The sequence below is a fragment of the Xiphophorus maculatus genome, chromosome 6, assembly GCF_002775205.1.
Source record: "Xiphophorus maculatus strain JP 163 A chromosome 6, X_maculatus-5.0-male, whole genome shotgun sequence".
Classification (NCBI taxonomy): domain Eukaryota; kingdom Metazoa; phylum Chordata; class Actinopteri; order Cyprinodontiformes; family Poeciliidae; genus Xiphophorus; species Xiphophorus maculatus.
In genome coordinates this window covers 14,726,300-14,751,499 of record NC_036448.1, presented here as the reverse complement: position 1 = coordinate 14,751,499, position 25,200 = coordinate 14,726,300, and the positions used below count along the sequence as shown (strand labels likewise).

The 25,200-nt window shown below is 38.6% G+C and overlaps 2 protein-coding genes across 8 annotated transcripts in view; one reads left to right on the top strand and one right to left on the bottom strand.

The window, feature by feature from the left end:
• The window catches only part of LOC102220493 (chloride channel protein 2-like), a 74,605-nt gene that overhangs the window by 34,075 nt on the left and 15,330 nt on the right, over positions 1-25,200 (top strand). For 5 of the 7 annotated variants that reach the window (XM_023335123.1, XM_023335121.1, XM_023335118.1 and 2 more), the window contains exons 2-11: positions 8,332-8,500; positions 14,011-14,142; positions 14,906-15,034; positions 15,388-15,521; positions 15,702-15,782; positions 17,329-17,358; positions 17,809-17,887; positions 23,319-23,444; positions 23,654-23,738; positions 24,070-24,171. In XM_023335123.1, the coding sequence (XP_023190891.1) occupies positions 8,332-8,500; positions 14,011-14,142; positions 14,906-15,034; positions 15,388-15,521; positions 15,702-15,782; positions 17,329-17,358; positions 17,809-17,887; positions 23,319-23,444; positions 23,654-23,738; positions 24,070-24,171 (1,067 nt within the window). The remainder of the gene's footprint in view (positions 1-8,331; positions 8,501-14,010; positions 14,143-14,905; positions 15,035-15,387; positions 15,522-15,701; positions 15,783-17,328; positions 17,359-17,808; positions 17,888-23,318; positions 23,445-23,653; positions 23,739-24,069; positions 24,172-25,200) is intronic. The other 2 variants (XM_023335122.1, XM_023335119.1) reach the window with 1 other exon arrangement.
• LOC102220755 (zona pellucida sperm-binding protein 4-like) lies at positions 4,340-6,869 on the bottom strand. Its single transcript, XM_014472435.2, has 8 exons — positions 6,569-6,869; positions 6,290-6,477; positions 6,012-6,112; positions 5,534-5,691; positions 5,273-5,465; positions 5,052-5,199; positions 4,895-4,970; positions 4,340-4,478 (listed from the first exon to the last, which is right to left on the bottom strand). Exons 1-8 carry the CDS (start codon positions 6,849-6,851, stop codon positions 4,378-4,380), a joined length of 1,248 nt encoding a protein of 415 aa, XP_014327921.1. The 5' UTR covers positions 6,852-6,869; the 3' UTR covers positions 4,340-4,377.

Here is a 25,200-nt window from a genome sequence, read left to right as displayed (position 1 = left end):
TGATATGAACTGTTTGTCTCCTATCTGACTGTTGTGTGATACGAGACCCATGAGAGTATGAAGATCTAAAAGTGGATTCTTCCTATAGCAATCTGTAAATCATTATATTTCTTCTGCTTCATTCACACAATTTGTGACTTTTGCACAGTGAGACTGAAAAATGTATCCTGTGTCAGCTTTTAAAGCATGCCGTTGTAAACATACCCATCACTGTAACCTGTGTTTAATTGGTACCTACGGCATCATTCCAGGGACCAATTACACACATTCAAGCAGAGCGTGTGGCCTATTATAATTCATTTAGATTGACGTTTCTGCCTTCTAAATGTGAATCCAATATCAACTCTCATTTAACCCTGCTTTTGTTGCCTCTCCTGCAGAGAGAGCTATGCAGCTCTGTAGCCGCTCAGTGTCTGAAGACACTTTGACATACAGTAAGTGAGGAGGCGAGAAGTGAGCAGCTAACCTTTCAGCTGGCAGAAGACTGGTGTTCCTCCCGAGCCAAAGGCAACTGTTGATTCTTTGATAAACCAAAAACAGTCACTCTCTCATCTGGTTATTTTAGATGTATGCTGTATGACTTTCAGAACGACTAAAGGGCACACAGGCTGACCTTTAGAGGCTGACTTGGCTCTCCATTATAAGAGAGCTAATAGAATATTGGCTCTGGATTCTGTGTTGGATGATTGATGACTGAGAAAGTAAAACTGGAAAGTTGTTGTTTTGGCTCCACGCTCAACAAAACACTCACGGTGAGCATGACTGTTTCTTTGTTAAGAAAACCTTTAGTGTATTTTATCAAGGCAAGTGCCTGGAAACTAGGATACTGTAACTCATTGCAGATATATTACTGGCTCTCCATAATGTGTCTTGATTCAGATTAAAACCCTGGGTAACAATTACCAGAGTCAAAATTTCAAAGAATACATTCTTTCCTTAAACAGCACAATTTTCAGGCAATCTTTTAAAGCTGTCTTGATCAACTGTTCTTAAAAGTCTTTCTTGGGCTTTAGCTGCTCTTTCACACACTTTCAGAAAATCATCAGGTTTTCTTTAAAGCAGTTCTGTTTACTTGTTCAACCATTTAACCAATGAAACATTCAGCCATACAGTGCACAAAAAAATGTCACAATATATTTTTGTGCACTGTCCATTAGTTCCAATGGGCAGAGGAACTAACAAGTTCATGTCATCGTCTGGGAGGAGGTTACTGGTTTCTCAGTCACAAGCTGGTTGCAAACCTGAGGCCAGCAGGTGTCAGTCAGTTATGGTGGATCTGAAATTTGGTTTGATGACGTCAATATGAGAAGCTACAGACTGATAGGAGGAACCAAAGAGCTCTGTAAAGGTAAAGGCAAATCTTCTGAAGTTGGGATATAATTAATTTAATTTCACATAATTACCTCGGTAGAAGCCATTTGTTTGTTAAAATCTTATGAAATATATTTGTTCTATTTGATGTTTGTTGTGAATGACGTAAACTCACAAACGAACGAGGTAATTAGTCCAACGTTTAGAAACTACAGCGGCTGTAATGCGCCACAGCAAAGGTAAACAAAGGTAAAATAAGCCACTCATACCTTTTTACTCTCTCTCTCTTTGTAGTTTAAGCACACCTGTTACTTAAACAGGTGTGCCTGCGCCCCGCAAGCCGAGCAAAGATTACGTTAAAAACATAACATTCAGTCCGTTACGATATTAAGTTTCCAGGTTTGATATTTATTTCTCGATTATTAATCAGCGCTTCCCTGAACACAGCGATGGTTGATTGACTAGCTGTACTTGGTGCTAACGTGGCTAACACGAGTAACAGTTTAGTCCAAAGCCTTTTCTGCTAAAATAAAATCTTTAGTGTATGTCAGATACAGACACATTGGATATTGGTCTGTTTAGCTAACTTAAGACTGTGTAGCAGACAGGCTTCAAGGTGCATAAGTTGTATCAGTTCTGCCATTATGCTGTACTTAGCTAACAGGAAGCTAAGCGTGTTTGTGAGACGGCCACGCACGTGACCACGTAGAATGGGCATCAGCCAATGACAATATCGTAAGGTCCACGAGTCGCTGTTTGCGCATTTTGGGCTTGGAAATAAGCAGACATAAACCCCCAGATGTCGTAAACGACATCCAGGTCGTTTACGACAGACTCGCCTTGTCCATTTCCCGGATGACCCGTCCCGCTACGTGCGCTGACACCAAACACAGGGCCGTAAGGCACAACCTGGACACTGGCGGGGTCTAAAATCCTAGAGTTTTCCAGACAATAGGGGAACACAAAAACACGCACAAATTACTAAAGTTTCTTTTGTACTGTTGTAACCAGTAAACAATCTCCCTTTCAGTTCAACCTTATAAGTGGAGACACATAATTTTCACAAGTGGTGGAGCGTTGTTGGCAGCTGGTGAACGTATTAAAAAACAGTTACTTTTAATGCAACTTATTTACATTCCGAATCAAGTAATTAGTAATCTAACTAAATTACTTTTTCAAGGAGTAATCAGTAATCCGATTAAAGTTACTTTTTCAAACACTGCCATCACTGATAATAGGTCACTGAATAAGAAAGCAACCAGATAGGCATTGTTTCTCATCTCTTATTTTTACATCTTGATTTTCAAGATCCTTTAGTCTACTTCAGGTCATCAGAAGTGTTTTGTTTACATGACTTCTTTATTCTAGACATCTGTCAATAAGTAATCCTGGTTGTAACATTGTCATATTGTCCATCCAATCACAAACACTTTCTTCCCATTTTAGCAGTTTATGTCCTCTTTAAAAAAAACAGTTTGAATTATTTTGGGGTTCCCAACAGTTTCCGGAAAGCTTGAAGCACCATAAATGTTTTACTTGACGTTTCTGCCTTCTAAATGTGAAGGCAGAAACATTAAAAAGAGTTTTAAAACATTAAAACTATCTTTTTGTGAATAACTGCTTTAGTGTATTTATTCCTGTCAAACTCTGTTTCTTTGGCATTTTTGCTAATAAAATGTGAACACATTCGATATTCTAGCCAAAGGCAACTTAGTGCGTGAACATAGCAGCTTAAAGCACTTCATGGCAATTATTCTCACTGTTCACATTACAAAAGGAAATTTTTATCCCCTTAAACTGTGTTCAGATTTTCATTTGAGCTTTATGTAAACTCAATAACCATAGGAATCATAACATTAGATTTTAAAGTTGAAACTAGTGGTTTAAATATTCTGGCCTTTACCTCTCTGACATTATATCTGTGTTTGAACAGATTAACATGGAACCTTGAGGCATCCAGAAACTGAAGATGAACCAAAGTTTGGTTCATTTATTAACACATAGGTTCTGCCTTAAATTACATTTAAGGCAATTTAGCTCAGATGTTACAAAGCCATGACATCATCTTGGCTTTCCAAAGTTCTTCAAAAATAGAGTAACCTCAAAAGCACCAACTTCTTTTGATGCGACTAAAATATATGGTATAATTTTGATCTGAGACATTAAATAGAAACACTTAATATCAGGCAGTGAGGCAAAAACTGTTTAGCGTACCATGTGTATAAAAGTCTGATTTCAACTGCAACATGTGAACACAAGCAAATGGAAATGTCTTAAAACCCTGTGACAGCACTACATCTCTGCCCTGGAGTGATTAATTTTAGCTTAGGTAAAGGGTTAATGATTTTCATACGAATAATAGAAAAATGCATAGATCTGACTTTAAGATAAAGCTCATCTATAACCGAAGTCTTGACTTGTCCACTCAATCTGTTATTCACATCTTGTGGCAGGCTTCAGAGATTGTGAACTTGAGACAAGGCGTCGTTACCTCAATACCTTCCAGCAGGACAGGAGTTGCAAGAGGAAGGCAATCAGTATCCTGATATCCTTTGCTGCTCTGCTTTCTCCTCCTGCACCTCTGTTCATGGAAGCAGGGAGAGTTAGGCTGGTGGAGTCGTGATGCCCATCTCAATGAGGCAGGGAAAACAAAGGGAGGTGGAGCACAGCAGTAAAAACAGAAGGTTACAAGAGTCAGAGGAGCCAGATCCCCCCCTTACTCCTGTGGGTACATGTTGAATTCAGTGGAGTCCCTAGATTAAGCTGCCTACGAGTTCCTTGGCAGGTTAGAAAGTTTCCTCACTTGGCATTTGAAGTTCTACCTTAGAAATCTTGTGTGACATTAACAGGTAGCAACTAATGCAACTTTGTATAATGAATTTTTGCTTTTGGCAGACTCGATGGTGGCTTTCTGGATTTATAGGGAGTCATCCCAGTGCTAGTGATTGGGAGCAAATGTGTACATGACCATAGCAGCCCACTTTGAGTCAAAGAACAATTCAGGAATTAAAAATGCAGAAGCAATCAATGACTTTCAGCCAGCTTTATTAAAACAGTTCATATGGATCATTGCTTCTGATAAGATGTGGGCTTTTCAAACAGGATCACTTTACCACTTGACACCAGGAGCCTCTGGCTGGAGGGGACCTTCTCCACTACGGCTCTTCCTGCAAGAGCAAATGTTGAGATTTCTGCAACATTTGACTTTTAGACTATGACTGTTGCAGCTGCCAGATCAGCAACTGTATTTATAAGACTGGAGTTCAAGCTGCAGTTTTATTTTATTTTTTTAAAGAGGCCACAAAGCCAATTTTCCCCATAAGAAATCACCAAGTCCTTCTTTAAAGCAAAGCAGCCTTTCCTCTGTCCTGCAATGTGCCCAATTCTGCTGACAAAATTTGTCAAGTTAGCATCCCCAACTCAAAGGGCATTTAAGTCATCCCAAAAATTTGTTACTTCTGGTTTGGAAATTACAAGGTTTTAGTTTTAAGACCTCCATTATGTGCAGAACCTGTAAATTGAACTAGGTTCCCATCACACTTCTACAACATCACCCAGCAGCTAAAATTCAGAGGATACTCACTTTGCCGGTGGCATTGCTGTTCGCAGGAGTTTTCGCTGCTTGGATAGCATACAGCTGTTGCACAGTGAATAAACACCTGGAAGTAGGGAGCACACAGTCAAAACTTTGATAAGCAGGTATGGTGATGCCATTTAGCCATGAAAGCAGACACAGGTACCGTAGCTTTCTGAGGAGTGTAGGCATCAGAATTCACAAAGGTGAACATCCGGCTGATGAAACGTTTGTAGTGAGTTGGATACTTGAGGCCAGAAGAGCCATCCAGAGGAATCACTGTGGTGTGATACCTGTCATCATGGTAGGGACAGCTGCATACAAGCAAAGCATACTTTGTAAGTACAATTAGCATGAGGCCAATTGCTGACGTGAACACTTTCATACCCATCCACTAGAAGGTCCCACTGTGGTACACTTTGAGGGTTTGGGGTTGAAGTGGCCCAGCAGTGTTCCAGGTTCAGGACAATGTTTGGGTCAGATCTCCCCACGAGACGGACCTCAACATAAACTGGTTCTCTCAGAACTTTAGAGATCGGGTAGTCAGAAGATCTGTAGAAGGAACTATATGCCGCCACATCTGCAATCATATCAGTTTGATTAGGTTTACCTTGCCGAACTTTGTGTGGTGAATTTAAAGTCACATACCATTAAGACATCCTTTGGAAATACACTGGCCATTGCCCAGTCTGAGCTCCACTCTCAGGGGTCCTGCAGCAGCAACAGACAGTGGCGGAGGAACAGGGTTCACTTCCATGACAAGAGCCTCCACAGTTGTGCCCGAGTACAGACACTGGAACAGCAATCTGCAGGAAGATGAGCCTTCATGTTCTGTTAAAGTGTTTGCATCTTACAAGACAATTCAAAAGGCCAACAAATTGACATGCTCTCAGAATATAGTTAGAGGCTTCACATGTCAATTTTATCCTAAAATTTACTGTAGACCACATTTAAATGTGCTAGTAAACATGTCATGCAACTAGTGCAAGTCTAAAACAATTTTCAGTTTAGGACAAGTCCTTGGCAAAGTTCATGCAAGCAGCAGTAACCAATAATTGACTTGCATACACATTACTACCAGCTGACCTCATGCTTTGGGGGTGTAATTGAAGAAAAGTGAACTTACTCAAAATGGCTGTCCCTGGTGATTGAGCCTTTGGGTCCAATGCCCACCTCATACGAAGACACCATATGGTTCTCATATACCACATAACCTTCATCATTCTGCTGTAAATTGTAATACATTAAAGCTTGAGTCATACCATCCAGTCTGTTTAAACCTCTCTGTAGTTGGCAACAGTACTCCACAACTAAACAGCAAATACCAGTCCATGCTTTGATATTCAGTTAGACTGTTTACAAGGGATTAATGGCAGTTTTTAAATTGGGGACCACAAAAACTACCTTAAGCGTTGTTCCACATGCAGTCACAGGAAACTGAAAGATGGCAAAGGCAGAGGTGCCATCAACTGGTCCACAGAAAGCTTCATTTGGCTCAAGCAAGCTGACCGAGTTGACATCCAGGGGTGGCCGAGTGGCTTCTCTGGCCACAACCACCACAAACTGGCCATCCCTGGTACACTGTACAGTTACTGGGCAAGAAAAAGTGCAATACATGGGGGTTTATATCACAAAAATTAAGATAGGAGAAAAAAAAAAGTGAAGTTGTTGACATATACATACCCGCTTTCCCATAGTAGCACAGGTGCCCATCAAAACAGCAGTTAATGTCTTGACACTGATCAACAGTGATCCCTGGAGTCCCACACTGGATCTTCTCAGCCTCTTCCAGGACACATTTATGAAATGGAGCAGCAGGTGGGGGCACATTTGACTGCTGCTGAGGCTTCTGGAAAGTAGGCAAGAGCAGGTGTTTCTGTGGCAGTGGTGACTGCATCCAGTACTGCTGGGCAGAAACGCCACAAACCAAAACAACACCAAGCAGACACTTGAACAGTTCCATCATGGTGTACCTTAAACAAAACTGGAGATGTAGGACACACTGTTCCGTCACAGCTTTTGTACACAGCTGATCCTGGTGCCGTCTTGCTCGGAGCTCCGCCTCTCATCGGGAGTTAATGTGTGACAGGCCTGTAGAGTTAATGAGCGAGAATGTGACAGGTAGAGCTTGTTGTCTGGGAACTCATTTCATGACTGAGGAGCGAAAACTCTGTGGATTTTCTTTTGAGATGAATGTGCCAATTAGACTTTGCGTTGAGGGAATTTGCTTCTGTGTTAAGATGGGCTAGAAATCCTGCAATGCAATACATTTTTAAAAAAAGTTTAAATAAAATGTATATATGTGAGCAAATAAAGAAAATGTGAATGAACGTATAAAACATTGATTTAAAAATTATTTAAATATGTCATTAAGTTATTGAATACAGAGATTATTTGTTGTAAAAGTTATCAAATAAAATTTAAATTCATCATGCATCAAGTCATATATAAGTATTAAACTTTTATTAATATATTTCATATTTCCTAAACTATAGTCCACTAAGAATTATGTAAAGACACTTTGCCTCAACATACAGCCCTGACATTAATCTGAACAGCAACTTAGCTGGTCGACATCACAATACTTTGTGTCTACAGGATTGTTGTGTATGACCACTGATTTTAAAGGATAAGTCTGACATATAAATTAATTCATATCATTTTATGTAATACAAAAATGCTAAATAATAAATGAAATATGAAACCTACGTATTTATATATTGTTTTGACTTGTATTGAATACAAATTCTATTGAATTTTTGTTGTTGTTGTTGTTGTAGGTGTTTTTATAATTATTAATATACATATATAAAATTATGTTTTTTTTCTACTTTAATTCAATGATCCAGTCGCTCTGGGGTGGAATACCTGCTCACAGTTTCCAGATGCTGTTCTACTTCATGCAACACAGATGTGATGCAGTTCCTTGAAACAGTGCTTCTTAAACTCAATGTTAATCTAGTAAAACACAGGAACACTGAATATTCAAAAAAGAAAAAAAATTCCTGGTTATAGAATGAATCTTTAAGTTTGTATAGAGAATTGCAGACTGCCATTTTTTAATCACCCATCACTGTTTTTTCTTCACTGTCTGCAGAAAGACAAGAAACCTGATATAGTTTTCACCATATTTTGATTCAGGATAGCTAGTGTTTCCAATGTACTTGCGTATATTGAAAGAAAATCCTGACTGTCACTTTTTTTAAGCTTGCTGTTGAACAATGCAGTCTAAATATGAATTCAACAACTTTTCAATTGTATAACTTTCCTCACCCTCTCTATTATTTAGCCTCAGTTTGGGCTTAAGTTTCTCAGTGTTTATGTAAGCCTGCTGTCCCGCTGTGAGATGTCAGTTTTTAAATACAAACCCTGCTGAGTCATATTTGGCTCCCACCTCTATTACCTGCACTAAGGTGTTCATTTTTCTCTGCATTACGTAAATACAGATGTATGGGCGCTACACCCAGGAGCTGGGGGTGTATGCCAAGGAGGAGGCGGCCCGGCTGCGAGATGGAGGTGTGCGGGACGGCAGTGGCCTGAGGAGGAACACCAGCGTTCGAAGCCGCACCGCAGACCTGCTGGAGTACGAGAAAGATCCCTGTGCAAAGTGCCAGGGTAAGTGATGGTCATTCAACAAGCCTCAGACCTGACATAGGGAAAACCCTCCTGAAGGTCAGTCCAGCGCAGCGCTGGCTGTGCAGTGTGTGTGAAACAGCCTTTTATGGCAGATTGCAGAGCTCCAGTAGACATGCAAGCAGCGTGAAAACACTGGCTCCTTGAAGTTACAGCGGCGCAGCTACCTGACACCTGGGAGCAGGGGTGGATGTGAGCAAGATTAAAAGTGACTGATCTGAGCAACAACCTGCAGCTAACAAGGGCTGCCTCAATGTGTGCACCCTCTGCTGGCTGCCAGTGGCCCACAGTGTATTTGTCAGGCCATGTTTGTGTGGGGAGATACTTGCTTTACTGTATGTGTTTTTGCTTTTGTGAGTTGAACTCTGATCTGAACTGTCAGATTATTTTTTTCTCTCGTGTTCCCAGCTGAAGGCAGATAAGGGAGTGGCACTGCCAGAGAGAGCTCCACTTCAGACTGATGGATTCAACAGTAACAGAGTGGCAGGAGACAACAGGAGGGCCTGTGACAAAGATATAGTTGTTTTTTCTCCCCAAAGAAACCCTTTATAGACTTTAGTTCATAGGTAGGAGTAGTAACTCTCCTTATTTGCATTATTTTAGGCTACATATGTTGACCACCTTAAGTTTCAGTATACCGTCTGAATAAATGCATTATTTTGCAGGTAGCTTACTTAGAAGGATTCACTGTGAATCTATTGATGTTTTATGAACATAAAATAAGACAGTTTAAAATTGACCGTTTGTGGATTCATTTTGCCTACAGTGTATCTTGCTAAACGTAGACATAATTGATTGTGAACTACAAAGGATGCTTCCTATTTTATGCAGTACAGCACCGCCACAGTTCCTTGACTATAGAAAAATATGCTATATGAGAGAGGAATCTCAAATATCAAAGTCCTTGGGGACTTACCGGGTTACAGCCACTGCATACTAAAATAAAAAGTGCACAGACTTTATCTGCAGTATTTTCGTCTGTTTGGAAAAATCTTTGGATCTAGTTTCACATACACACATAGAAAGCAACATGAAAAGATGCTTTCTGTAGCACTTTCCAATCTTTACAAATTACTATGTTGCTTTGACATTTCATTGATTTAAAAATAAATACAAGTTGCTTTTAAGATCAACCTACCAACCGGACTGGTGATATTGTTGTTAAAACTTATTGTTAATGTTTGTTTATCTAAAACTACACAACCTTTGCTTAACTCAGTTTTGACGTTTTTAACGTTTTTCCCTGTTAAACCAAAAAAAGGCAGAAATTTGACAGTTTATGGTAAAGCTTGAAGATGGCAATAGAGATATTGTTAACCTTGTGGTGTTTAAATAACACAAAGCTTTTAGTTTTAATGTATTAGAGATTCCCATGATGTACTCATGGGAAATGTGCATGTTTCATGTTTGACGTCGTAAGGGATGTAGGGAACTGCAGTTTTAGGAAATGCGTCCATGTCTTCCCCTTCTGTCCCTGAACTCAAGGGAAATTAGTTAGAGTTTAATTGTTTTCTGTTTGAACTTTGCGAGATTCAGTAAAACTTGTCTAAGTAGAAAAAAGGTGTTTATGACTAAACCAAGTCCACTAATCTCCAGGATCAATTTATGCTTCCATCCCCTGTGACTTTAGTGGTCTGATTAAAGTGTGATTGATTGCACCAGGAGTGCAAACTACACTATATCAGCCCAACCTCTCTTGTTCTCTGTGAAGCCGACCTCTTGAAACCTCCATTCCCGGATCAGCAGCCGCTGATTTGTGTGCGCTCTCTGTCTGCCGTGTGCGCCCATAGATCAAGTGGTGTTTGTATTTTTAGATCCATCTTCGGAGAGACTGCCCAGCCACTGTCTTCTTAGGTAATGCACACGGAGAGGCTTCCTTCTGGTTTAGAGGAAGTGGGCGTTTCAGTGTTCTCCTCTCATGCATCTGTGTGGGAGCGGCATCTCTGTGGGTGATGGACTTCAAGTGTAAGAGCCTCGTTTCAGATCAGTGGCTGCGGCTTCTGAACGAGGCGGCCTACACACACAGCTACAGGCCTGTCAGAGAGCTAAAACCACGCACCTCGTTGAATTTATTTTGACTCACAAAGGGAATTTTTTTAGTTATTTATGGCTGATGTGACTCAAAACTCAAGTTTTTGTACAGGTGTATTATGTTTCACAGTACATGCAGTGCCTCTTACGCTGTAAGAATCCAAAATAAGTTTAATTCTTTATTATTCCAATGTCGGTGTCTGTTCATGCAGTGCAGGGCAGGGGAAGATTAACGTTTTTTTCTGGCTATGCAGACTATCTTTATTAGGGGTAGAAGACATCTGCGAATGCCATGAGTCTGCGGATATGAGAGCGAGCCAACATGAACACGGAAGCATGAGGCTTTGCAGGTGCCAGACGCTGTGAACAACTATTTTTATGAGGACTGGAGGGAGGATTTTTATTTTATTTTTTTAATTAAGTGGGGAAATTCTTGCCAATTTCTATTTTTTTTTTTTTTTACAATTTCAATCCTCTTTTATACATTCGGTTGAGGACAGATCATGTATGTTTAAGGTGGTGTAAGGTGATTTATAGTTTTGCTTGATGGTTTCCATTTACAGCGTTGTGCCAAGAACCATATGAGAGAATAAAAACATTTTTGGAAATCTCTGCAGCTTTCCCAAAATGAAATTAATGTTTAACTCTGAAAACATGACAGCAGACTATGACGATAATCCTTTATCTTTTTACCCATTAGGTTAGTGTTTGGTTTGTCTATGTCTGCTGGTCTAGCTGATTAAGAGTGTTTGCATGTTTACTCTGCTTGCTTGTGCATTCTCTGTTGGCAGCTGTCCATTCAGCAGGTGGCCTGACTGCTGGGCAACTTGGCATGTCAAACACACAGTTGTGTTTTTTTTCCCTCAGAGATTTAACAACCTCCATTGTGTTCTGACTGCTGCATACACCAAAAGGGGGCTGAAATGTTTGCTTCTTTTTTTTTAATGTCCTTCAGACACTTTTTGTTTTCTGAACATTTTAAAGAGATTTGCTGGTGAGGTGAGCATTTGTTACAAATTCTCTTAGGTACATCTCCAAACATTGGGGGTATTTCATTCATTTGATCACAAACTGGTGCACAACTGTGGAGTGGAAGAAAAAGGACGCATGGTGTTCCACATTTTTTCTACAACTAGATATGTTTTTCATTGCTCTTTTTAAAATAGTTCCAGCCTTGTTAAGCGTGTCTGAGGACAAACTTTTTAAATTCTTGCAACAGATTCAAAATTAGATAGAAACTATTTTGAGACCGACTGTTTGCTCATAGTTGTTAGCAGGCTGTGAATGGGCCAAGGTCGGATGCAGAGCGTCATGAACATCAACATTAACTTTTGCAGAGACTCTCATTGGATGATTTAGATACACTTGAAACCAGAAGTTTACAAACACTATATAAAAAGACATGTATGCTTTTTTTTCTCACATTGTCTGATGTGAAATCAGAATAAACCTTTACTGTTTTAGGTCAGTTTGGATTACCAGCATTTTTTCTATTTGCTAAATTCTAGCGTAATGAGAGAATGATTTTGAAGGTAATTTTTGATGACTGTCTTCAAAGGCAAACATTTAAATACACACTAATTTAGTCCAATTAGCCTGTTTTAGACAGTAAAGTTCCTTGAGAAGACTCGTGGTGTGTACTGAGGTTATAAAATTAAGTTGAACTGAATCGTACTGAACTGAACTGAAAATTGCATGACATTGTGCAGCATAAACCTCTAAACATTCAGGGTGATACGATTTATTCAACCACCATTTTGACAAAGAACCATTTTAAAAGTGGATCTGTGAGGAGGACTTTGTTTCTATCAGATTGTCACAATTTCTTTCCCCTTCCTCTCCTAAAAAACACATTTTGACAATGAAATATTAATTTAGCAACATTAAATTGGCATATACTGGCGTATAATATTTATAGATTTTATGTGTAATAAAATTATTTCTGAGGAAGTTATAGAACTCACATTGACAACTTGATGCATATTTAATGCATCTGTTAGATAGCTACTTTATCTGTCTTATTCTGATCCACACATGTGTTGTTCATACTTTCTTCTGTGTTTTATGTCGTCAGCTCTCTACTTAGCAAAAGTAAAACAGGACATATTAGCTAAAGAGAAAAGTTCAAGGTATTTCGACTGAAGCGGTTTTAGGAAATATGGATCTTTCTGTGAGTTAGTGGCACATTTTTATCTTCTCTAGGGATGACCACATCGATGAATGCTCTGGATACTGAAGTGAATTCCAGGCTTTGGCTGTTTAACAGACCAGAGTGAGGAAATGAGTCCAGTGATGCTTCTTTTAGTTGACCTAGCTCAGATTTATAGATTGTATTGTAGTAAAGTTTATAACTATGACCTAGCTTTTATTGCCACATTTTGAAATAGATTAAATGATGCTCTATCGTTCATTAAGCGCTTTGTCTCGTGATCTTTATTTTTAGCTGAATGATAAGCTGATCTAAGAGAATTGGTCTTAAATTTTACTGGGTTATTTATTTTCACAGAATGTGAATTATAGTATAAAATATTTTACACAAATTTCAAATCTGAATTTAGTTTCTTCACTTTACTTGAGAACTGTAAACATATTTAAAGATCATGTTGGACAGTTTTGTTTCATGGAGGTTTTGGTCCTGTTGATGCCTTAATTTTAGCAAATAATTTTTGTTAATGTGTAGTTAATAAAAGAGACTAAATCCATATTCACACTTTCAGCCTCTAAGCACACCAGCTTATTCACAGAAAACCGGATAGTGAGTATCCAGGATTTCACAACATGAAACTGTAAGAAAGAGAAAAAAAGAAAAGAAAAGTGTTAGGTTTCACAGCCTTTTGGGAATTTATTAGCTTGGTTTGTTTTCCTCTGTTTTTTTTCTGGTTTTTTTACACCTATAAACAGCGGGTATAAAAAGGTACTAAATATGCCAACATTTTTCTGAGTTTAAGCACTTCTATTCACTTTAAATTCACACCAGTTGTCAAAAACAATTCACACCTACAATTAGTTTAAAAGTGACAAACTTTAAAAATGAGCAGATATTATTAAAACAGGTGACACTGATGAACAGACAGTGGCAGTAAAGATTTCTAAATACTGACAGATTTTAGCAGATTTTTTGGGTTTCTATGCCTTTTTGTACATCCTTTTTTCAATAGTTCACTACTTATTGACTATTTCTCTTTACTTATTTTAATGTGTAGATTAATTTGGTTGTTATCAACATTTGCTGCAAATGCCGTGTGAGTAGAATTATTAGAAATAATTAAAATGAGAAAAATGATGGCTTGTCCAGTACTTTTTTGCCTGTGTAAAAGAGCAGCTCTGTGTTCGCCCATTTCATTTACATACCAGGGACTCCCTGTTTTCTGAATCTTATCCCAATAGCAAACTCTGCTGAGGTAATTTGGGCAGTGATTTATTTTTACATTCCCTCTCTCTTTCTTGTTTGGTGTCATCAGTGTGTGCATCTCGCTGCCAGAAGTTCCTGATCTCACGGGTGGGAGAGGACTGGATCTTCCTCATTTTGCTGGGGCTGCTCATGGCTCTGGTCAGCTGGGTCATGGACTACGCCATCGCCTTTTGCCAAGAAGGTAGGAAAGATACATAGAGCCAGAAGAGGAGATGAGTTTGATGTCTGAATGATGCGCTGTTCTCCTGGGCCCTGCCATTATGTATTAAGCATTCAATCTGGAGATGTCAGTCCTCATAATAAATTCAGTCATGGTGACACTGGTCAGTTTCCTGTTCACAACTGTGTTCGTTCCAAAATCAGGTTTTGCTGCTTGTTGACTTGTTACTATTGAGATTGTTTGTGACATTTTTCAGACATTTTTAAAACGTATTTACTTCAGATTTGCTGTTTACTTTTTTACAAGCTTTTTAATTTTTGTTAAAACTCGTCTTAAATAGCCACATGTCTCACACCTTTGGGTCTCCAGTAATGTATGTGTCAAGACTGCTTTCAAAAAATAAATGGTAGTGCAGTGAAGAACAGTAAAATTATCATAAAACTGAACTTTTTAAGGCTCACTCCATAAAAAGGTAAACAATTTTATTCTTAACTTTAAACTCTTAATAACATGCACATTAGATTAACATAAACTTGTTCTAGACCTTTAATGACTTTCTGTTTTTATTTAGTTTCAGCCTAATCTGGCTTTTCCTTCCTTGTGTGTGTGGGGGTGTGTAGGCGTATGCGTGCAGGCGTGGGCGTGTGTGTGTTTTGTGAAGAAAACATCAAAGTCATGCAGTTAATAGAGATAGAGAAAAACGTGAAACTGAGAAACAGAGATGCTGTTGCCTAGTTTTCTGCTGTTTCATAAGATGAAGTGACTTTTGTGTGTGTCTGTGCAGCACAGAAATGGATGCATGGTGGTCTGGACAGCAACATGCTTCTGCAGTACATTGCCTGGGTCTCCTACCCAGTGGTGCTCATCACTTTCTCTGCAGGATTCACTCAGATACTAGCGCCTCAGGCTGTTGGTAAGACAGATACCATTTATGCCCAAACATGTATTCATCTCTCTAATTCACAGTTGTTTTTTTCTGTGTTTGACTAATGTGATTGGCTCTGAAGTGCACAGTGAGGGCTCCAAGGACATGTCCTGCGAGTCACTACAGGCAGGACAGTCATAAAATGTACCGCTGATGAGATGTGCATACACAAAACTGTATGAATATCAATCAGCTCCCCTCCCTCCCATTCCTGTGCTCTTCATTTCTTCATCTTATCCCTCCTCTCTGTAATTGCTTTCTTTCAACTCGTATTTTCTCTGCACTCCATCATCCCACCTGGCATTTCTTTCTCTCTTTCTCTTTCTCTCTTCCCACCTCAGGTTCAGGCATTCCTGAGATGAAAACAATACTAAGAGGAGTTGTTCTCAAGGAGTATCTGACTTTTAAGACCTTTGTGGCTAAAGTCATCGGTCTGACCTGCGCTCTGGGAAGCGGAATGCCTCTGGGGAAAGAGGTAGAGGACCCTTTTCTTCGTCACTCCACATAGCAGCATGTCATTCTGAGTAGGGTTTGTTTGTCTAAAGGGGTTTTAATGATTTTCCCGCAGGAGGTAAATGCATCATTCCGCTCTCACAGTTGTATTGCTTTCATTAGTATCTTGTTTGGTGACATTTGTCTTCACCCTCCCTCACAGGGACCCTTCGTTCACGTGGCCAGTCTATGTGCTGCTCTCCTGAGCAAATTCATGGCGGCGGTTTTCGGAGGGATTTACATGGTGAGCACTACAGACATTTTACACTGTAAATTAAAAAAAAAAAAAAACTAAAACTTTATTCACTTTCTCAGTGAGGAAAATAAAGATAGCACAGTTGGAGATGCTCTCTGGATTATGAATTCTGTGGGTAATGTTTAACAAGTTTTCTGTTATGCATCAAGAAATGTTATTTCACAACATTACAGGTGCCACACGTATTGTCACCCAATGTACTTAATCCCTTTAAAACAGATGTAATTTGGTCATTTTTTTTGCACTTTTTTTTAAGTGGAACCAGATGAACAGAAATTTTAGTCAAGTCAAGTTATTTATATAGCATAGTAGCATAGCTGACCAGGGTTTTACATAGTAAAAGTTCAACAACTAAACAATAAAAGCTATCAAATTAGCCAATAAATGCAGCAAAACAAACATCCAGATGTCCTGGTTAGGTAGAGTTAAAACTTATTGAAAAGAAATGTGTTTTAATTTGGATTGACACTTGCTTAAAAGCTATTTTTAAACGGAACACTTCACCTCAGAAACAAGCTTCATATAATTAATTGAATAAAAATGTATGTTGACAGAAGCATCATGCTGTGGGGTTACCTTTCTTCAGGTGGAAACTGATTTTTTTGTGAAGGTGGATGAAGTCGAACAAAATGTTATTCTTGACTTTGTAATTTTTGAAAATATTTTTTCTCCTTTCAGATGTGATTTACTTTTTTCAGTTGAACCATAGAGAGCTTGATTCAGTTTACAAAAGCATGCCATTTCAAGAGGTAACTGGAGACTATTTACATGTTTTTGCAGAAAATTACGTTAAATTAATGGTTATTAGATCAGGTAAAAAGCATCCCGAAGTCAAATTTTAATTGATGCGTGGTTGATATGGAAAGTCCCACAGCAGATGGCATTATTTTAGGTATGAAGCAATCCAAACTGAAAATTATAAAACAGCAAAGGAAGAGAAATGCCCAATATCCAGGAAACTCATTTATTTGATCAATAAAACTTCAAATTTGGGATTTCATGTCACAGACGCAGAGCCCTTCAGTTGGCATAGAAAAACAGGATAGTTCAGAATTTTCTCAGCAGATAAAGAAAAACAAACCTGCAGGTCATATTTCTTTTTTAAAAAAAAAAATAAATGTTTTGTTTATGACAGAAGAAAAGAAACAGAAACTATTATTCTGTGAAAAAGTATATGATGCTTCTTCGACCTTCTGCCATTCCCCAGGACACACTCTCACCTCCATGCACATGAAAGCTCAACCGGGGCCTCAGTCTTTTTTCTGCACTGGATCCTTGGCTGGGATTCTCCTCGCTGCACACAGCCTTGACAGTATGGAGGAAGATACACAGCTGAGATGCCCAAAGGGGAAAAAGAAAAAAAAAAACAGACAACGCAGTTATAAAAGATTCAGATTGTTTCAGCTACATGGACAGTATTCCACATCAGTCAGGGAAATGTTGAATGAACAATAAGCCTGCTGATGTACATTCACTCCTTGTTTGATTTAGTGAATAAGAAAGTCACATCTGCACCTTTGTTTTGTTCGTACTGCTGAAGGAAGAGCCCTTTGAGGGAAGCAAGGTATGAACACACAAGTCAAACAGTTTCTCCGTTTCCGATTCCGTCAACATCGATGGTCCATGTTGTCCGTTTCAGAAACTGGGGCAAATTGATGTCTTCCCATTCGTTTTTGCTGTGTGTGATTCTGTCCAGTGATCAGTCACAGAGAGGCGTCATCAATATGTGTCGCCTTTACTTTGGTCCAAACATTTCATAATGCCATTTTTAAAACTCAATTCTGTGTTTTCAATGGACCTCCTGTACACCTACACTTCTAGAAACAACTCAAAATGAGCAGATTTCAGAAGTTTGACACTTGATACTTTTGAGTGTTTTGTGTTTCTTGAGTTAAATTTCACTGTTTTGTGGCATTTGCATGCACGCATGCACTGACTTGGATCTGCAGGTTTGAATGTCTTGAATTCGTTGCTCTGTTTGTTTTTGTATATGTGCATATCTTTCTTTAATCAGAATGAGCTGAGGAACACGGAGATGCTGTCGGCTGCCTGTGCTGTGGGTGTTGGCTGCTGTTTTGCTGCACCTATTGGAGGTAAGACTCAGCCGCTGTGGCATCTGACTGAACTTGATCCAGAAATGGTAGTTAATTGCAAAAGCTAACTGGATGAAGAGACTGTTTTGCCCTTTTAGTTGTAGGAGTTGTAAGCTAGGCCAGCATATTGTTGTAATTCTTTCAGTCAGTGCAGAATCCTGTATCTCCACAACTATCAGCCTGACTGCCATGCAAGCTTACATGTACTGTATATTTATGTTTCCCATTGTTCCTTGTGGGACATCCCTTGTCAACTCAACCAGGAGTTCCATCTGTCCATCCATTCATCCGTCCATCCATTTTCCTCCACTCATCCGAGGTTTGGTCTTGGTGGCAACAGGCTAAGCAGGGTGTTCCCGACGTCCTTCCCTCCTGAGAGGCTTTCCAGCTCCTCCCGGCGTTCCAAGCTCCGGTGACACATGTAACCACTCCAGCGATGACTGACTCTGCCCTGCAAGCTATCAGTCTGCCCAGAAAAGCTGCAAAGAAAAGCTATTATTTATGTGCTGAGCCCCCTCAGAGCTCCTCCTGGATATCTGAGTGTAGAATGCCAGGTGTTTAGTCGCTCTACAAGGAAATTCAATTTAGCTATTGTGTTTTAATCTCATTTTATGGGTTGCATTGAAAAAAGCTCAATATGACAGACAGAATGGTTCTGTTTGGACCTCCAGCTCCCAGCTAACAGTGAATTACAATACCTACAAACTTTTTAGACTCAACAACAGCCCAGAGATCCCAGGGTACCTCAACCCACTGGCTTACTGATGCTCTCCTCTCCACACTGAAGAGTGCACTTAGATTTTCAGGTGCTTACTCTCCTCCAGGCCACAATGTAAAGCCCAGTTCAGAAGGAGACAAAAGAACTGCAAACAAACAAATGGGAGTCAGCAAGGAATGTATGCCTATAAAATACTAGTTAGTTAGTTAGTTAGTTAGTTAGTTAGTTAGTTAGTTAGTTAGTTAGTTAGTTAGTTAGTTAGTTAGTTAGTTAGTTAGTTAGTTAGTTAGTTTTTAAGGAAAAGACTGAAGTATTTTTTACATGATTTATTATATCATATTATATTATAGAGATACAAACAGATGTGCTTGAAGTTGAATTTGTAGATGTTACTGCAATGGTCTAGACCCAGCTGTTTCAAAATTTGTTCTTTTTTTATGTGTTTCTACTTGTGTGTGCAGGGGTGTGTGTGTGTGTTGAAAACAATATATATTGTAATGAGTTTATTTTACACTTGGCACAAAAATATACACAAATTACACTTGAAAAAAAACATTATTTTGAAAAAAATAGAAACAAGTCATTTTAACCAATTATGATGCCTTCATAAATAATTTTTAATACATTTACATAATTTTACATAAATATTAAAAGTAAAAATCGGAATGTGGTTTTTTTTTGTCATCATATTAGTCAGCAGATTAGCTTAAAAATATACTGTAAATACTGTATAGAAAGTTTTCAAAGGAAAAGTGAAAAACTAAAAAAGCTAACAATGTAACCTCTGAAGTTATTTTATTTCGGTATTACTTCAGAAAGTTTGAAATAAAATCAAACGCTATTTCCCGCTTTTTCCTAGTCATTGTAAAGGCTTCTTTGAAAGAAAAATATTCAACTTCTAATGAGTTTATCCAAAACAAAAATGGTCTGAAGTTGTATGGGTCCTTGCAGAAAGTTGTTTCACATTTCATCCATGCTCAGATTATAGGGTGTTCTGGTTTAAATAAAGAATCAAAAGAAATATATTTGAAGCTAAATGTCCATTATAGTTTGAGCTGCAATGTGCGTGTGTGTGTGTGTGTGTGTGTGTGCACAATCATCTTACCAGTGTGTCCCTGTGTTTTCTGTCCTGTGTGGACACATCCACACAATAACTGCAGGGATAAACTTCAACATCCCTGCAAAGTGTGAACTGGACTGACTGGGTGCAGACAATTCACAGATGGGTTGCATATCTGGTTTTCCGTCTGTAGAATTTTGAAAGGATCACATTTTACACAGAAGGTCCTGATTTCCTATTTCTGACTGGTTGAAAATGTTTGATTCTTAGTCGACTAAATCCACATTAAAGCCTAAATGGCTCTAAAGTGGATTTTGTTTCAAAGTGTCATGAGCTTGTTTACTTTGTTAGACATGTTGATGAAAGCTATAAAAAGGTAAATGGTGAAAGACAAAGTGGTAAGATCAACATTTCAACCAGAAAAGGACATGATGAGTAAAAACATCACAGCAACATAAAAGTCAGTTTAGAGATTTATCATCTGGGTCATTTGTTGTGTTTTTATTTGTTGATGGACCTTGAACTTTCTTCTTACTTCTAGGTCAAAATGCACACTTCGCCCACTCTTTGATTAATGTCAAGACTTTCTAAACTTGAAAAATCTGGTGGATAAAATGTTAAAGTGATGAATCATGTTTGGTTTCAGCAGCTGCTCTTCTTTCGACGGAGTGTTTTCAGAAACAGATGGACTCGCCCACTCAGGGAAATGTTTGAACTTTGATTTTTTTCTAAGCCACGACAGAAGTTCAGGAGCCGTCCTCTGACATCATTTCTAAAACTGATTTTAAATATTGGAAATTACTTTATCTGGCTAAGGTCTCTTTTGATTTATTTAAATTAATATGATGTTTATTTATCTTGAAATACGTAAAACTGCACGATCAATTGAAATAACACTTTTTTTGTCAGCATGTTCCATTACCACAAAGCTGAATTATTTTAATCAAAACCTCTTGATAGCTGTTTTGTTAGAGCTGATGGTTCCAGACAGAGAAAGACAGACGGAGCTTGTTGGGTTTTTTTGGGACATGATTGACGCGTTGTCTCATTCATTTACAGATCTGAAATGAACTCATAGTGACATCAGAACAGTTTGTACCGTATAACTACTGGGAGATTTACAGCATTTATCTAATAACCAGTTAGAATTTAAACAACCTGAAATTGGTTGTTTATTGTTTGGTAATTGATTAGATAGACAAATGTTTTGTTGTATTAGCTGAATGAACAGCTAAGGAATAAGGAAATGTAAATACTTGCACCACATGATTGAAACATTTTGGATTCATGAGGGTGATTTATCAAGCTGTAGTGCCTTGCGAAAGTATTTGTAACACTTGTACCTTCTCACTTTTAATTGCTTTCTTTAATCTACTGACTTCAATTTTATTGGTGTTTTATGTATGAACAAAAATGTTTTATCAGTTACTGGAGTAATGCCCTTTTTCTGAATTTGTTGGTGTCTGCAACACCCCTCTACAACCCCTGGCAAAAAGTATGGACTCACCAGTCTTGGATGAGCACTCATTCAGACATTTCATGCTGTAAAACAAACTCAGATCAAAAACATGATACAATATTAAGGTCGTTCCAAAGTGCAACTTGTTGGCTTTCAGGAACACTCAAAGAAATGAAGAGAAACTATTGTGGGAGTCAGTGAATGATACTTTTATTGACCAAGCACAGGGAAATAAATATGGAATCACTCAATTCTGAGGAAAAAAGTGTGGAATCACTCAAATTGGAGGTAGAAAAAAAAGGACACACCCAGTCTATTTCCTTTCCCTAAATGGACACCTGCCCCAGATTAGATGTGCCCGTTAGTGTGCAGTTCAAAACACCTGCAGTCATGACACCTTGGAGGGCTGCTGGACGAAGTGGAGTGGTGAGAACCATGGCTCCAACAAGAGAAATGTCCCTTGAAACAAAAGAGAGGATTGTGAAACTTCTTGAGGAAGGTAACCCTTCACGCATGGTTGCTAAAGATGTGGGCTGTTCACAGTCAGCTGTATCCAAGATATGGACCAAATACAAACAGCATGGAATGGTTGTTAAAGCCAAGCGTACTGGTAGACCAAGAAAGACATCAAAGCGTCAAGACAAACAACTTAAGGCCATTTGTCTTGAAAACCGAAAAAGTACAACTAAACAGATGAAGCATAAATGGGAGGAAGTTGGAGTCAATGTATGTGACCGAACCGTAAGAAATCGCCTAAAGGAGATGGGATTTCAATACAGGAAAGCTAAACGAAAACCAGCATTGACACCTAAACATAAAAGAACGAGACTCCAATGGGCTAAGGAGAGGCAATCATGGACTGTGGATGACTGGATGAAAGTTGTCTTCAGTGATGAGTCAAGAATCTGCATTGGACAAGGTGATGATGCTGGAACTTTTGTTTGGTGCCGTTCCAGTGAGATTTATGAAGAGGCCTGCCTGAAGAAAACAACCAAATTTCCACAGTCCTTGATGATATGGGGCTGCATGTCAGGCAAAGGCACTGGGGAGATGACTGTGGTTAATTCTTCTATCAATGCACAAGTTTACATTGACATTTTGGACAGTTTTCTCATCCCTTCAATTGAACAGATGTTTGGTGATGATGAAATAATTTTCCAAGATGACAATGCATCGTGCCATCGGGCAAAAACAGTGAAGGCATTCCTTGAAGAAAGACACATTCAGTCGATGTCATGGCCTGCAAATAGTCCAGATCTCAACCCAATTGAAAACCTGTGGTGGAGATTGAAAAAAATGGTCCACAAGAAGGGTCCAACCAGCAAAGCTGATCTGGCAACTGCTATCAAAGAGAGTTGGCACCAAATTGATGCAGAATACTGTTTGTCACTCATCAAGTCCATGCCTCACAGACTGAAAGCTGTTATAAAAGCCAAAGGTGGTGCAACTAAATACTAGTGATGTATTTTGAATGGTCTTTTGTTTATGCGTTTTTCATGATTCCATACTTTTTTCCTCAGAATTGAGTGATTCCATATTTATTTCCCTGTGTTTGGTCAATTAAAGTATCATTCACTGACTTCCACAATGTTTTCTCTTCATTTCTTTGAGTGTTCCTGAAGGCCAACAAGTTGCACTTTGGAACGACCTTAATATTGTATCATGTTTTTGATCTGAGTTTGGTTTACAGCATGAAATGTCTGAATGAGTGCTCATCCAAGACTGGTGATTCCATACTTTTTGCCAGGGGTTGTAGTATCATTGTCATTGTTATTTTGCACAAAAATATTAATAATTTGAGTAAAAAGTAAAATGATCAGGATGATGATTTGAGAAGTGATAGGAAAAGGACAGTTTTAAAAATTGTACACAATTATACTCAGCCTCCCCATGTCAACACTTTGTAGAACCAAATTATGCAGCAGTTCAGTTCAAATGCACTTCATACTTTTCCTAATTTTATTTATTTATTTTTAAAAAAAAGAAGTCTTATTTTACTCTGACTTCCAAACTACGTATTTACTACCTTGTGTTTTTTATCACATAAAACCCCAATAGAAAAAAAATAAAGGTTTGTAGTTTTAACATGGCAAAATTTAATATCTGTAGGAGTTTGAATACTTTTGCAAGGCCCTGTAGTCATTTCTCTGTGCTAAAATGTGCGATTTTCTCAGTGTATATTTGTGCGTTGCAGGTGTGCTGTTCAGTATCGAAGTCACGTCAACGTTTTTTGCAGTCAGGAACTACTGGAGGGGCTTCTTTGCTGCCACCTTCAGTGCTTTCGTATTCAGATTGCTGACTGTCTCGAACCAGGAAGAAGGTACAAGAGACTTAAGTATTACTTTGCTTACAAATGTCTGAATATTTGTGTGACTTCACCTGTGCCGTAGAGCAGATATGTTGCACAAACAATGGCTTTTATATGCATTTTGTCATTCAGTCATCTTAATACAAAAGTCAAGCTGACAGATTGTCATTCATGGCTGCATGCTGTCTGCAGTAGAGTGAGAACAATCTTCTTTTCCCCAGAGACCATCACTGCTCTCTTTAAGACACGCTTCCGTCTGGATTTCCCTTTCGACCTTCAGGAGCTGCCGGCGTTCGCCATCCTCGGGTGGGTGTGTTTCTCGGGAGTGACTCTGCATTAAACAGTATTCAATTTCAGAGAATATTTTGAATTTTATCGAGCTTTGCTTTCCTACAGAGGCCATTTTGCGGCTTAGAATTTGAAGGTTGATTTTTATTCAAGGAATGTGGCATAAAAGAAACTGAGAATAATGGATCTGGATCAACCTGTACCACATTAGTTGGAAAGCTAAAATGTTCCTAAAATCAGGAAATTGGAATAATGTCCTCCCGTGAGAGAGTGTCCAACAATAATTGACTTAACTGAAGTCTGTGGTTATTTCTGCTTTAGGAAACCAGTCATGTCTTTCTGTTTGCAGCATTGCTTGTGGGTTTGGGGGAGCTCTGTTTGTGTACCTGAATCGACACATTGTGGAGTGCATGAGGAAGCAAAAGACCATTAACAAGTTCCTGCTGAGGAAGTGAGTATCGGATGTATCTGGTCCTGGTTTCTTTACTTTATGAGCACCAATTAGGCACAATATGCTGCTGCTGAAGCGGCTATTAGTACTTCTCTGTCACAAATCCTTGAAGGAGAACATCAGGAGGTGGATCAAGTACAAAGACAAAGCAAACAGCAGTTACATCCTGAAACCAATGACCACACACACATTGTCTTTGAAAAGCAGACAGACTAAAAAGATTACCTTTAGTCAAAATGGCAAAAATTCACAAAAGATATGTTTATATGTTTCAATGCTCATAGGTCAAACTTAAGGCCTGGAGGCCAAATATGACTCATCATAGTTTTTTATATGTCCCTTTAGAGGGACACACAGGAACCTTCAAAACAACAGTAATGTCCCTAAATATTATTTTATCTATCAAATAAAATTAGTTTTTGTCTGTACACTGCCAAATTACATCAGTATGAAAAGATGTTCAACATTATTTGATTTTAAGAAGTACTCATTGAATGCAGACAGCTGTTTATCAATATTTTAATGTTTTGCTAATGAGTTTTATCAATACATTTTGCCACAACTGGCCCTTCGAGGACATTCATGACCTTGATATGGCCCAAAATGGCAATGAGTTTGACAACTTTGCTTTAATGTAAGTAATGTAATTGGATTGCTTTAATGTAATAGGATTATATGACTCAATATATAGTATATGAGCATGTAAACCAGTAGAGTGTTGCTCAGGAGTCTTCCTCTCCCATGTTTTATAAAAGTAACTCAAACCAGGCTTAGACATACTTCAAAGAAATCAAACACCTAAAGAAAGAACAACAAGATATAAATAAGCAGAACTAAAATAGAGTTAGGAAACAATAAGCTGAAATATAAAAGAATAAATCACCCTAAGCACAATGTGTTGTATTAATTGTTGTTTTCTGAAATGCCACATTACTGTTGTTTTTTCGTACCTTTCCACCCTCTGACCGTAAGCCCCCAGGCTCTTTTTCACTTATGTTTACCATCCTCCTCCTCCTCACACTGTGTGTC